Genomic DNA, 13,813 nt, shown 5'->3' with positions numbered 1-13,813 from the left:
CTTGATTACTTTTGAAGTACACGACGAAGACGGCATCATGATAATGATACTGCCATGATTGGCCAAGAATATGACGTCATCGATGTTGTTTTCTCGGAACGAGTGAGGACGAAGACGGATATGAGAGAGATTTTTTATCAGTATTCCTTTATTTAAGGTCTTTACCGGTGATTTATCGACTATGGACAATGGTGAGTGTACCTTACATACCCTTGCATGCAATGTTATTTAAATAAGGAGATATAATTCACGCATTTGGAACACATTATGCAATTTCGCGGATTTATTGCTAGCTCACAGTCCCATGCGTTATATTTTTCGTTAGTTGCAGTAGACCTATAGGCTTTCATTCAACACGTTACGAATCGTCAGATCATACATATTTTCCTCTGATACACATTGGCTTGGCTCTGAATGAAAAGGGGGGGGGGCGGGGCTGGGAGGAGCGTACTATTTTTTTTTTTTTTGGGGGGGGGGGGGGGGGCACGTCCCTGTTTGCCAGTACATTTTTGGCGAATTGGGGGCTGATTTCAACACTTTTTTTTTGGGGGGGGGGGGGGGGGCACATGTCCCCTGTGCCCCCCTGGATCCGTCCCTGAACTGATAGCATTGTCTTTTTTTATTATTAGTATAGCCAAGCATATTTAAAAAAATGGTGATCATATCAATTTCTTTTCAAAATTAAAAATGAGAATGCATTCACCAAGGCCCATGGATTTGAACCTTGCACATTTCTACTGTAATCTTTCCTTTGTGTTTCTTTATTTCTTTTGTTTTAAAAGAGTTTCTTATTTGTGATTGATAGATAACCAATAAATCTTACTATTATTGATATTCCAGTGGTATGATACTTTTAACTCCTTCCTTGCTGAAGGCTACGTATGTGGCAAATCCCACCCTTGAGCTTTCAAAAAAGTGTTTGGATTATTAAAAAAGATTTACGTTTTCTTCCAGAAATAGAATCAGTCACTCTTTCCTGAAGTTTGTATCTATGAAAGACATGTTACATTTACATGTATATTAAGCTTCTATTACATATATTGAGATCAATTAAAGTTGAAAGTTAAAGGGTTACTAGTTTAGCTTTGATGCTATTGTGTTCTCTTTTTTTTCCTTATTCAGCAGGGCCATTCTTCCTGTGCAGTTGCTGTGGGACTCAGTTCCCATCGGCTCTGCTGCTCTCCCAGCATTGCGCCACTCATCACCAAGGCTTTGAACTCTCTCCATTCATCAGCGTTGGAAGCATGTTACCAACTGGACAGGGGACACTCCCCCAGGCTCCACCCAACCATTATGACATCATCAATCAACCACCAATCACCAGGAAGCCAAGTGGCCATGATATCACTCTTACACAACTACAGACTGTGAACCCATCTTCACAAGCTCATTTAATGCCTTCCCCTCATCCCCTGCCACAACAGGAGGTAGTCAAACATGGCAAGGGTGGTCAACTACCAGTCTTATCTTCAAACACTACAACTGCAAAGTTTGGATCAGGGTATTTTGCCATGTCAGAAGCAATCCATTCAACCCAGTCCCAAGAGGGTACAGAGACCCGAGGAAACACTCAGTACACTTGTGTTGTAAATCCAACTCAGACACTGGAAGCTCATTCTAATAGAAACCTGAATAATCCTTCAGGCATGGATGGAAATCTAAGCATGCAAATTACCAATCAAATTGAAAATCAGTTACAACCCATTGTCAAAACACCAACAACTGAAAATGGAGCTGGAATAATGCAGACACACGTGGGAGGAGTGACTACAGTCGCCGGCACATTATCTGTCATTCAAAGCAATCACTGCAGTCCAACAGGACAAAGAGACAACATAAACAATGATAATTCTCATATCCAGAAACAGATCTCACATCGTGTGACCAAAACTGTTCTTACTTCAATGGTATCTATGAAAAACAATCTAGGCTGGACGAACCAAACTGAAGCTTCATACAGACTACCTTCATCAACACTAGCTGTCCTTCCATTACATCAGCAGCAGACTGTTCTACTGGCCCGTACCCCTGCGTTTCCCATGGGTGTCCTAACTGCAGTGGGTGTACCCCAGACAGAACCAGTCATAAAACCTACCAAGCCCCCTAGAGGTCAGGGCCCAAGACCATTCTCCTGTCCGACTTGTGAGAAGACGTTCACTCTCAAGTATAATCTACAGCAACATGAGGTAAGTTGAAATTGGTAAAGGTACAGGCATATATAGATTAAATAATAATAATAATAATAATATTGGATATTTGTATAGCGCACATATCCACCATGCATGGTGCTCAAGGCACTCCAACTAAAAGGGACTAATCAACAACAAAATGATTTCGTACATCGTTAGAAAAATTAAATCCCCCAAATAGTTACCATCTTCAAGTGGCTTAAGGGTTATGGAACAGAAGGGAATTATCTTTCTTCCTGTAGGCCCTATACACAAGGACCACCCCTGCCCCATTATCCATGGGTCAATTATCATTTTGTAGATGTATGCTAAGTGCTAATTTTATTTCTTTTGTTTTGTCTTAATGAAATGGACAGGTTTATGCTCACTCTGATGACAGACCTTATGCTTGCTCCAAGTGTGATAATGCTTTCAAGCTGAAAGGACATCTCAAGGAACATGAACGTAACTCACATAGTGAGGAGAGACCTTTCAAGTGCACACAGTGTGAGAAAACCTTCAAACAAAAGAGCCATCTCACAGGTATACTACACACCTCTGCTAATGATTCATATCTTAAGTCTCTATTCTCTGTTCGTCTGTCTTCTGTCTCTTTTTGTCTCTCGTTCTTTAACTATCCATTGATTTGCTTTGGCTTTTATTCCTTTTTTGCTGAATAGTGCATACTTATCAAACATGTGACACAAATCTAAGAATATAGGGATAATAGGAGTCCTAAATACATTGAACTATAGTATCTTTTGATTGAATGATGAAGATGAGGTGGTAATCTGAGTTACAATGGGTCCTTTTCCCTAGTACCTTGCAAATTTTAAGCTCTCCTAAACAAGAATTACATCACAGCAACGCAAATTTATGAAACAAACCAATTTAGAAGCCTTGGAGTTACCGTAAGGTGGAGTTATACCAAGCTCTCTGGTTGCACGTTTCATTGTGTAGTATGGACTATTTGCCATTGTTTTCACAACTGCAAAGTATTAAATAACCGATGGGATTCTCCTTTTTACAAAAGGTCATATGTCCATTCATGATGGGAGCAAACCTCACCGATGTGAAACTTGTGGGCTTGTCTTCCGTCAGAAGCAGCACCTGAAGCGGCATGCCCTTACGCACACTGGTAAACGACTCTTCTCCTGTTCTCATTGTCCTTCGACATTCAACATCAGCAGCGACCTGAAGCGTCACACCCGCATCCATACCGGAGAGAGACCGTTCTGTTGCGCCCATTGTGGGAAAGGCTTCGCTAGGAAACAGGCTGTCAGGATACATGAGAAGATTCATTTTAAGCCCTTTATCTGCCAGAGGTGTAGTAAGAGCTTCAGAGACCTACAGGCACTGGCTGACCATGAGAAGAAGCATGTTAAGTCACTGTCACATGATTGCAGAGAGTGCGACCAGAGGTTCAGTCTATTCACAGAGCTCAAGGAACATATGAAGATTCATAAAGGTAGTGTGAATGTCTTTAAAGATACTATGTCCCTTTTGCATCGAACATCAAATTCTGTAGAACTTTGCAGGAATTATGAATATGTCATGTATGTCCTATCTGTACAAGGTAAAAGGGTCTGAAAATCGAGACTATTACTTGTGATTGCAATCACTTAAGTCGATTTGACAACTAATGGTCGTTATTTTACCACTAAAAGCCATTTTCAAACCCTTTCGTTTTGAGGAAAGTTCTAAATTACAATTTAACGTTTTCATTATTTTTGGCCTGCAAATGGGACATACATTGTAGTACCTCTTTAACACATTGGATTTCTTTTTTAACTATAAAATTGAGTTTATTGTTATATAACATAAAATAGGTTTGGAAAGAGACAATATTTGTGAGATATGAGGTGTCATATAAGTCAGATGGATCAGCAAAAACGTTTTGTAAAGCTGAACAAGTAGTTTCTCATCCAACTGAATTGATTACTTGTAAACATAGCTTTGAAGAAAAAAATATCTATGTGTGAAACATTTGAATGTGTGGTATTGAAAAAAAAGGTTTGTTGATACACATGTGGCAGTTTGATTACACTTTCATTTAAAATAAAGAAAAAATTCCATTGTTTTGACAGATTGATGACATTGTTTAAATGCAAGTTTATATGTTGTCTTTGTTTTCCAGAAAAGAGCAAGGTTGTAAAGGAAAAGAAGATTGCTAATCGGAAGAATATGGCAGCACGACCAAATCTTAGGGTAACTTGAAAACACTTTTGTTTGTAAAGGCCTTCAGTCAAGAAAGAATCATGAAAGTTCTTGTCAACCAGCCTTCCTGCTTTCTACCTATAATGATATAATACTTTAAAGCCTTCTTTTACTCTTCTGTATATTTGTAAGTAAATGTATTAGGATGTAAGTTTGAAAATACGTTTAATTGAAACTTCCATACCAATGTAACTCAAAACGGGTTTATATGAAGCATTATGTTTTTTGTGAGGTTGTTCTATTATAATCTCTTACTTTTCCTAAGTTCTTGCTTTGACAATTTCTCAACCTTGATAGTCACAATAAGTTTTATTATTCTTTTTATCAATGAAACTTTGATTCTTATTATAAATGATAAAAACCTTATATTCTATTTCACTTTTGTATGATTACAAATGTAGTTTTCATAATCATATACTTTCTTGTCCACATTTTATAAAAGATGACAAGGCAGAGAACTGCAGCAGCAAGGGCATCTCACAGGAAAACTAAACCAAAGTCTTTAAGACCCAAAAGAAGAGAGCAAGATTCAAATGAAATTTCAAAACTGACTGATGATGAACAGCTATCTTGCAGTGTTTGTCGAAGGCCCTGTCGAAGGTGTAATCTGTTACGCCATGAACAGAAGTGTCATGGCATACAGCATACTGTCCACCAGTGTGAAGAATGTGAAGAAACGTTCACTGGACGCAATACTCTAATGGCTCATGCCAAAGAACACAAGAACCCTGAGAGATTCAGATGCGACCGATGTGACGAGGCCTTCCAGTATGAGTCTCACCTACATAAGCACCTAGTCAGTGCCCATGGCGTTAAGCCCTTCTCTTGTGATATCTGCTCGAAGACCTTTGTACAAAAAAAGTCCTACTTGGAGCACAGTAGAACATGTAAAAAGGAAGATACTGTAAGTTGTGAGCTTTGTAAAGATGTCTTCAAGCAGAAGGTGTCACTGCTGCGCCACAAGGTCAAAGCTCACGGCCTACGACCATACTCCTGTACCATCTGCGAAAGGGGCTTTGCAAACAAGGGAACCCTTCAACGACACATCGTAACCCACAGCAGCGATCGTCCTCACCAATGCCAGTACTGCTCAAAGACATTCAAGGAGAAGCGACAAGTGGACCAACATGAGAAGACCCACAGAGGTGAGAGACCATTCCAGTGTTTCCAGTGTGGACTCTCCTTCCATCGCAAGGCGTACCTGGAGCGCCATGAAGCCATTCATACAGGAGAGAAGCGGTTCCGGTGTCCTCACTGTCCGACAGCCTTCTTCATGGGCCATGACCTTAAGAGACATCTTAGGATCCATACGGGAGAAAAGCCATTTGCCTGCAAGATCTGTAAGGTATGGGCAGCCTTCTACTATTATACATCATGGTAAAACAGATGAAATTATTTCAAGTCACCTACAGAGACAAAATCATATTTATGTAAGAATTCTAGAGATTTATCGGAGTTCTAAACTATTCTATCATTTCCCTTCAAGTTTTAGTTTTTAAAAGCATACTATCCCTCAAAATCTTTTTTTTTTGTATAAATATTCTTGTACAGTTTGTAACACTGTTATCATCAACCACTATAAATACACTCAAGTTATTTAGCATGGAATACATTATGATTAAAAAATTTCTGCGATTTTACCTGACCAAACTTATTGATGTCTTTAATTTCTCATGGACACAAGTGATTATTATACTAAAAAGATCAACATCTGAAGAACTTAGTTTGCATATATTCATCATTATTTTGAAAATGTATTCATCATGGAATTATTGAGTTCATTTAAAAAATGTTTATTATGTTCCTCTTTGTGTATGGCCATCATTGCAATTTTGCACATACAGTGATCTCATACATGTGGGTGTGAGTAACTAATCGATGATTATGATCTGTTTCATCTTTCTTATGCTTCAGAAAGCATTCCGAAGGAAAGCAGCTGTGGCCTTTCATGAGAAGCAGGTTCACATGAGGAAATTCCAGTGCAGCTACTGCTCCAGAAAGTTCTTCACCAAGTCTCAGCTTGATTCCCATACAGTCATGCACCTGGGTGTTCCTCGTCCCCAGATTCCCGTAGAAAATTGTGGTCTGTTTCTTGACATATTGAATTCTCTAGTGCAGTATTTCAGATTTGCATGTTGAAGAAAAGTAGTTACTCCGTATTGACAATAGCAATGCTAAAAGCTGTTTATTATATATTTATTGTCAGCTAAACCAATAATTCAACACAAATGTGTCAATGAATTCACTAGTTTCATATACCTTGTATTTAATTAGTAAATGTATTATATTTGTGTATTGGTCTAGTGCTTACCTGAGTGAAAGATAATAAGAATATGACAGAAATTTTAGAAACATTAGAGATTGAACTGATTAGGAAACTAATTCTTTGCCATCTAGGGTCACTAATGAAACAAAGAGTGGACCACTTCCATCGACTTATATATGGAAATATTTAGAAATAATGCAGTCGAAGGTTTCAATCCACAGCAAATTGCAGAAGTGTAGGCTGCCATTCACTTTATTTAATATAGTACAATTACTCATTTAACAAAGTATCATTTGTATTTTCAACCAGATCCATGTCATAGGACTGGAGATGCTGAAGGAGTCCCATCAGCTCCCATTAGAATGAACTCTAAGGCTTCAGGTCTTGCTCCATCTCTAGACTCTGCTGATGCTCCTACTATGCAGCACCCTGCAATGGCTGCATTGACTCCAATCATTGGTGCAACCACTAGCAGTTGTGAATTACAGGTGAGTAGTTTAATATGGCCAAAATAGGACTTGTGAGGAGTATTGATCAAAATATATGTTTTTCTTCTTTTTATTATTTAAATTTTACAATATGAAATAGGAAAATCAGCTAACACATCAATTGGGGTTCCTCATGATTATTTAGTTGATTTGATTGGTCAAATTTTATTTGAAAGTGCACAGTTTTGCTCATAATCACTCCCTTAAATTCACAAACACCCAGACATGTGCATGTAGAATCGACTTAAAGGAGAGATTATTGGTGTTAAAAGTGACAACCACTAGTTTTCCATATAAGTTAAGAATTTTGTCAGAACTAATTCAATTACTAAAAGAATGTTTCCTGAGTAATCTTAGGTCATGTCGGTTTCACGGGTAAGGATCTCATCAACAACGAAGCATTATCCAAATGCTCATACTGTACATAATGTATGCCTTTATCAAAACTGAACCTCCTGTGTAATGTATTTTGTTTGTTTGTTGTATCTCATGATAGGAAGGATCTGATTCTGATGATCTACCTTGTCTAGCTTCTGACCTTCCACCCAATCAGAGTTCTACATCAGGTCCAGATAGCAGTAGAGGTACATATATTGAACTAACTTTTTCTTGTACTTCTGAGAAATAAAAATTGTTGTATTCTATGTATATGTGAACAACTGAGAACAGATAATTAACCTCTGTGTTCTACTGTGTTTTTTTTTTTTAATTGAGTAGAAATAATATAGCAATTGTAGTTGGGATGTTACAGAAATAGTTATATGTAACTACACACAAAATGTAAGTTATTATCCTATTTAGGTCATCTTGTTGTATACCTCTCAGATAATTTGTACCAGGAAAATGCTCTTAGTCTTTCTAGTTTTACCGGGATTGAATAAGTTTTGAAGCTTTTGGGTTTTTCCTGAGTTGGGGGGAATAAAGATATTGAATGATACTACAATAGAGAGTTAGGCCTAATTACTTATTAAATATATATTTGATATAATCAGGGGGGCATTTCACAAAACTTGTCATCAGTGACAAATGGTAGTTTTTGTTATAAGCTACTGAAATCCTTGCTTCTGATTAGTTATCAGCAGATTTATCACTGATTTTTGTTAGTTGTCATTGAAAAAAAGCTTTGTGAAATGCCCCCTGAATGTTGAGAATGCCAGTGCATTTTAAGCTTGAATTTGTAGATATTCTATCAGATGAACCACGTTCCACATTTGTCTTTCTTGTGTCATACCTTATAGCTCAGACCGATCCATCAGATGCCACTGATGTCACATTTTTCCTGTGTAATTCCTGTGGCAGTCTATTCCCCAGTGCAGCCATGTTAGCCAGACATACCCAGCTACTCCACAATCCTTCCCTCACCATCAACAACCCTGCTCCTAAAGCCAAGTCCACCACGAGACAGAGGACAAAGCGTGAGAGTAGGAGTAAGATGAAGAAGAAAGACACACCAAATGCTATGGATGGGACCGTAAAGCAACAGATGTGTGCTGAATGTGGGGAAGAGTACATGGGTGATTCGAAAGCCCATGGATGTCTTGATGCAAGCAATGTACCCGTGTCCCCTGGTCCAGAAGTTATTGAGGATCCAGGACCTGATTATGTGGACCAGTATCCTGTCCGGACCGTCGGAGAGTCCAAGGAGAAGGATGAGTCTCTGTACTACTGTAGACACTGTGACAAGGGCTTTAAGAAGATGAGTAGTCATAACGTCCATCAACGGATCCATACAGGAGATAAGCCATTTGTTTGTAAGTTCTGCAACAAGGCCTTCTCTGTCAAGAGCAATCTGAAACAGCATGAGATAGCTAAACACACAGACGAGAGACCCTATGCGTGCTCAAAGTGCGATGCCAGATTCAAACAGCACAGCCATTTGAAGTCGCATGAGGAGATCCATGCAGGCATCAAGAACTATGAATGCACCGTGTGCGATCAGAAATTCAGGCAGTCTTCACATCTGCAACGGCATAAACTGATTCATGATGGGATTAAGCAGTACAAGTGCGAACGCTGCCCCTCTGCGTTCAATCTGGTCAGTGACCTGCAGCGCCATTCTCTAATCCACTCAGGCGTTAAGCCATTCCAGTGCGATCAATGCGAGAAACGTTTCCGACGCAAGTTCCAGCTGAAGGTCCACCAGCAGATGCACACGGGGGAACTCCCCCTTCAGTGCCCGCATTGCAGGAAAGCCTTCATGGACAAGAAGTGCTTCGAGAGCCATGTTTCCGCTCATGAAGGTAAGGCTCTTCACAAGTGTGATGCTTGCGATAAGTCCTTCAGCACAGAGTACGTCCTGAAGCGTCATTCATGCGGACAGAAGACTGTAGGATGTTTCAAATGTGAACAGTGCTCCAAGTCTTTCAAATGTAAAGATACTTTTGATAACCACAAGTGCAGAGGTAGAACGGGTAGAACGGAGAAGAAAGAATGTTCATCATGAGTTCTTTAAGTTTGAAGGGACCATCAGATGCTTTGGCAAATAGAAGAATTCCACAAATGTTGTTGAAATGTGTGGTACGACATTAAAGTGAAAGTCAAGTCTACATTTTCATTTTAAGGTGTACATCCATAGGAACATACCATGTTGAATTCAGGTCAGAAATAAATCTTCATTTTACTTCCAGTAATTATGTGTGAATGTTAGTAGGATCAATTTTTCACATGGAAGGATCCAATATCAACAGAATGTTGGTACAAGTTTTAAATCAGAAAATTTTCCTTATTTTGTCCCATGATTAAATATTAATTCAACAAATCAATTTAAAGAAAATAGCTCTGCTTGAAGTCATTTTTTGCATTTTTATTGTCACTTGATTCATGTTATGGAATGTTATGATTGATATGGTAGGCTAAAACAACCTAGAAACAAATCTGTATGTTGTTCATCATTGTTGAGGTATACTTAGTGACAAGAGTGATACTTTGTACCAGAAGGGGCATACAGTTTTAAAGTGCCGTTCAAGTATAAATCATTTTATCTTTTACAAAAAAGATATTACTTTATTTGATTGTTATTGTGCAAATAGAAGGTTTTCGAAATCGATTGGACCATATATCATCGCTTATAGAATTGCATATCTGATCAAACAGAATAACTAGTTTGCGTTGTGCAGCTGCCAAAGTGTGATGCTTTGACCACTATAGTTTTACTATAGGAAATGTGGAAGAAAAAAAAATATATAGTCGTGTTGTCAATTCATATAGATTCTTGCCATTTGAATAGTACTTTTAGATTTTGTGAAATTCGCTTGGCCATCTGGCCATTCTGATAAACATTTGGAGAGAGTGTTAGCTAATGCCTTCACTCACAATGGAATATGCAGCCATATACAGACATATGACTTGGAATTATTTGCAGGACAATGTAGAAATACAATTCACAGTGTTTCTAAAGATGTAATCTATGTGCAAATATTCAAGCTAATGCATCACTGCAATATCAGTGTGTGCAATCCGTATGCGGTTTTATATCCCTCACAGTGTCCCTAAGTTCCCAAAGTTTATGGTAAATGAAATGTCATGTGGGATGTTTTCCAGTGTTTATTTTTGATAAAAATTTAATATATCTGTAAAGTGCTTAAGAGTGCTTACGATATTGTATACTATTCATCCGGTAGATATGTTATTGGAAAAATAAATGTGCGTATAATTGGAAAATTATATTGTACAGTGTATTTTTTCTTGTTTTTAATGTCCATTTAATTTAATCTTCGTTTAACCTTCCTGTCTATGTGTAGTAATGAATATCCGAAACAATATATGAATGGAACAAAATATGAAACACGTAATACAGCAGGCGCGGATCCAGGATTTCTTTTATTAAATTACTACAAAGAAAGAGAAGAAAGAAGATTTTTATAGCTAGGAATCGAAAATGGCCTCAAACCCATTACTAAGGCTTCTGTAGTTTTCGTTTGTAGTACTTCTAATGTAGTATATTCTAGTGAATGAACTACGGAATCCCATTACTGTTACCATGTGAAATAAAATTTAAGAAGAATTAAGTGGCAGCCGCCAGAAAATGTTAATGAACATAGTACAGGAGTGGTAAAGCTAATTATCAAGGTGGACTACTCTTTAATGAACATGGGGTGTTTTTTTAAAAATAATTATTATAACTTATTTATTTATTTATTTATTTATTTGTTTATTTATTTATTTATTTTTTTTTGGGGGGGGGGGGTGGGGGGCAGAGGATAATTTTCCTAGGGGATAATTTTTAGTGGTGGGAGTAATTGTCCACAGGTAGGGGGTAATTGTCCTCGGGAAGTGGTTGTCCTTGAGGTAATTTTCCGGGGGCCGGATAGTGAAGCATTCCATCCACATATCTACATTATTACACCCTTTGTACTTCTATACCCCCTCTCTCTCTCTCTCTCTCTCTCCATTGATTATCCTTTCCTCTCCCCATCTCTCTCTCTCTCTCCGAATTAGCCCCCCCCCCCTCTCTCTCTCTCTATTATCTTTTCCCCTATATTCGCAATGAATTTGGGCTTATCACCATCTGGCACTTTTATTAGTTTTCCAAACCGTTCAGCTCTGTCCTTCACCAACCCACCCCTCTTTTTATTCTCTCTCTGCCCCTGTCGCTCTCTCTCTCTCTCTCTCTCTCTCTCTCTCTCTCTTTCTCTCTATCTCTCTTATCCTGTATTGCCAAAATTATTCCTTCTCCCTCCTCTCTCTCCTTATTTAACTCCCCTAAAACTACACAGGGCAAGTAATGAGTCCCATCACCTTTATTTTGTATAAAGCCTCACAATTTATTCTTGCCTTAGTCTTGATGTTGTTGTCCATTTGGTACATGGATGAACAAGGAGTAGGAATAAAACGCTACTTTAAGATTTCACTGACAATAATGTACTAACAACCATCTGTCCAAAATGTATGCATTTTGGTTTCTCAATTATACCACCACCCTTTCTAGTTATATACCTGTATTTTTTTAGTCTCTTTTTTTTTGTGTGTGTTAAGTTAAATTATATTTCACTTTTTTAACTTTGCATTTTTTTTTACATTTACTTATTTTAGTGTTATGTATTCAATTCAATTCAATGAATTATTTTGTTCAATTAAGTTTATTAATTTCCATGAAAATCACATTACAAAAACACATACATATAATAACATGCAAAATCTTTCACTAGAATATACATAAGTACATTAAAATATTAAACAATAATGGAAAAGGGGAGTTATAAAAACCCCAATAAATGAGTTTGCCGAGATATCTCCCCCAAAATAATTTTAAAAATTGTGATGAACATAATAAAGATTTGAAATTACATAAACTTATTTTGCCCCAAAGAAAACTTGTATAACAACAGAAAAAAAACTAAAAACCATACAATCCCTACAAAAACACACATACACACACACACACACACACACACATATATATATATATATATATATATATATATATATATATATATATATATATAAAGTGGAAAAGTATTCTACCCAAAATCATATGTAATTAGATGCTGCTTTACACTTCTTTTAATTCCATTGTAATTTATTATAGATGTTATGTTATTTGGCAAAGTATTCCATATTGTTGGTGCTTTATGTCTGAAAGAAAATAATAAATAAGATTTTTCAACAACCCATAGATGGTATTTATTTTTATTCCTTGTATTATAAGTATGAGCTGCATTATTGAGTGAAAGCATAATGTTAAGTGAACTGGGCAAAAAACCTTGATTGTGTTTAAATAAGAGAATTAAAATGCAATATTTATTTAGTTGATACCCAGCAAGAAACTTGAGATTCATAAATAATGGTGTTGTTATTCTAAAAGTAATGGTATTGAAAAACAGCTATGCTAAGCTGAAACCATATTTTTTAATCACCGTATTTAAATAAATAAACAAACAAACCTGAGCGTTTAAACGGTCCTTTTTTCTTTCCATTTTCATTTTCATTTTCTTCTTCATCTTCATTCCTTCTTCTCCTTTATCATCTCCTTCCTTTTCTTTATTTTCTTATCTTCTTCTTCTTCTTCTTCGCTTCCAATAATTAACACAATGTTATAAATATCATTTTATTTGTTCCTTTCTTTATGCAAGTCTAAGGTTGAACGTGATGAGTCTTTTTAATTAAAACGTGCCTGTTAAAGTAGAATATTATTGTGTAAATGCACTTTAACACTCATTTTCTTCAATATATTTACCATTTCACAAGTTTCATTCGTTATGAATAAAAACAAATTGCACAACTTCAAGGGATATAATAGTTGAGTTCTTGTTTAAGACCGCAAATGCCTTCAAAGTGCATGGTTATTCCTCTTATTCTTATTCATGACATTTCTAGTGCCCTTTTAGGACCTTAAATTGCTATAAAGGTAATTTTAGACCCCAAAATGTGTGAAATATAAATTAAATTCGAGTACAAATTCAGCTCCACTTTCACAAAAATATGGTGACCTTTAATTAATTAGATAATTAATAATATATAATACACGATCCGGGTGGTTGTGCGTATTATAACCAATATGAAAAGCCAACAAAAAGCCAACAAAAAGCCAATGAACATTGCCATTGGCGGGAATAAAACGTATAAGGCGCTATCTTGTTTTTCAACGGATAGTTCAAAATTATCGAATAAAGAAATGGTTATATTAATGGATATTTCAGCGGTCTCTGAACCGATTTTGATCAAACAAAGATGAT

The 13,813-nt window shown here is 36.9% G+C and overlaps 1 protein-coding gene across 1 annotated transcript; it reads left to right on the top strand.

The window, feature by feature from the left end:
- The first annotated feature begins 70 nt into the window (after window positions 1–70).
- Window positions 71–10,711, top strand: LOC100888427 (zinc finger protein 850). The gene is made up of 10 exons (XM_003726357.3): window positions 71–191; window positions 1,123–2,186; window positions 2,546–2,711; window positions 3,202–3,636; window positions 4,306–4,376; window positions 4,828–5,730; window positions 6,300–6,468; window positions 6,961–7,139; window positions 7,636–7,723; window positions 8,378–10,711. The coding sequence occupies exons 1-10, from the start codon at window positions 182–184 to the stop codon at window positions 9,580–9,582; spliced, it is 4,290 nt and encodes a 1,429-aa protein (XP_003726405.3). The 5' UTR covers window positions 71–181; the 3' UTR covers window positions 9,583–10,711.
- Window positions 10,712–13,813: the final 3,102 nt, after the last annotated feature.

This window comes from Strongylocentrotus purpuratus, unplaced genomic scaffold, assembly GCF_000002235.5.
Source record: "Strongylocentrotus purpuratus isolate Spur 01 unplaced genomic scaffold, Spur_5.0 spur5_scaffold_14, whole genome shotgun sequence".
Lineage (NCBI taxonomy): Eukaryota > Metazoa > Echinodermata > Echinoidea > Camarodonta > Strongylocentrotidae > Strongylocentrotus > Strongylocentrotus purpuratus.
The sequence above is the reverse complement of the archived record's forward strand: the minus strand, read 5'-3'. Positions and strand labels throughout refer to the sequence as shown.

What these genes read in the sequence shown, in the direction of transcription:
- LOC100888427 (XM_003726357.3), top strand. An exon ending in CTAGCAGTTGTGAATTACAG is followed by an intron (nt 7,140 to 7,635) that starts GTGAGTAGTTTA and finishes ATCTCATGATAG; the next exon opens with GAAGGATCTGATTCTGATGA. An exon ending in AGGTCCAGATAGCAGTAGAG is followed by an intron (nt 7,724 to 8,377) that starts GTACATATATTG and finishes CATACCTTATAG; the next exon opens with CTCAGACCGATCCATCAGAT.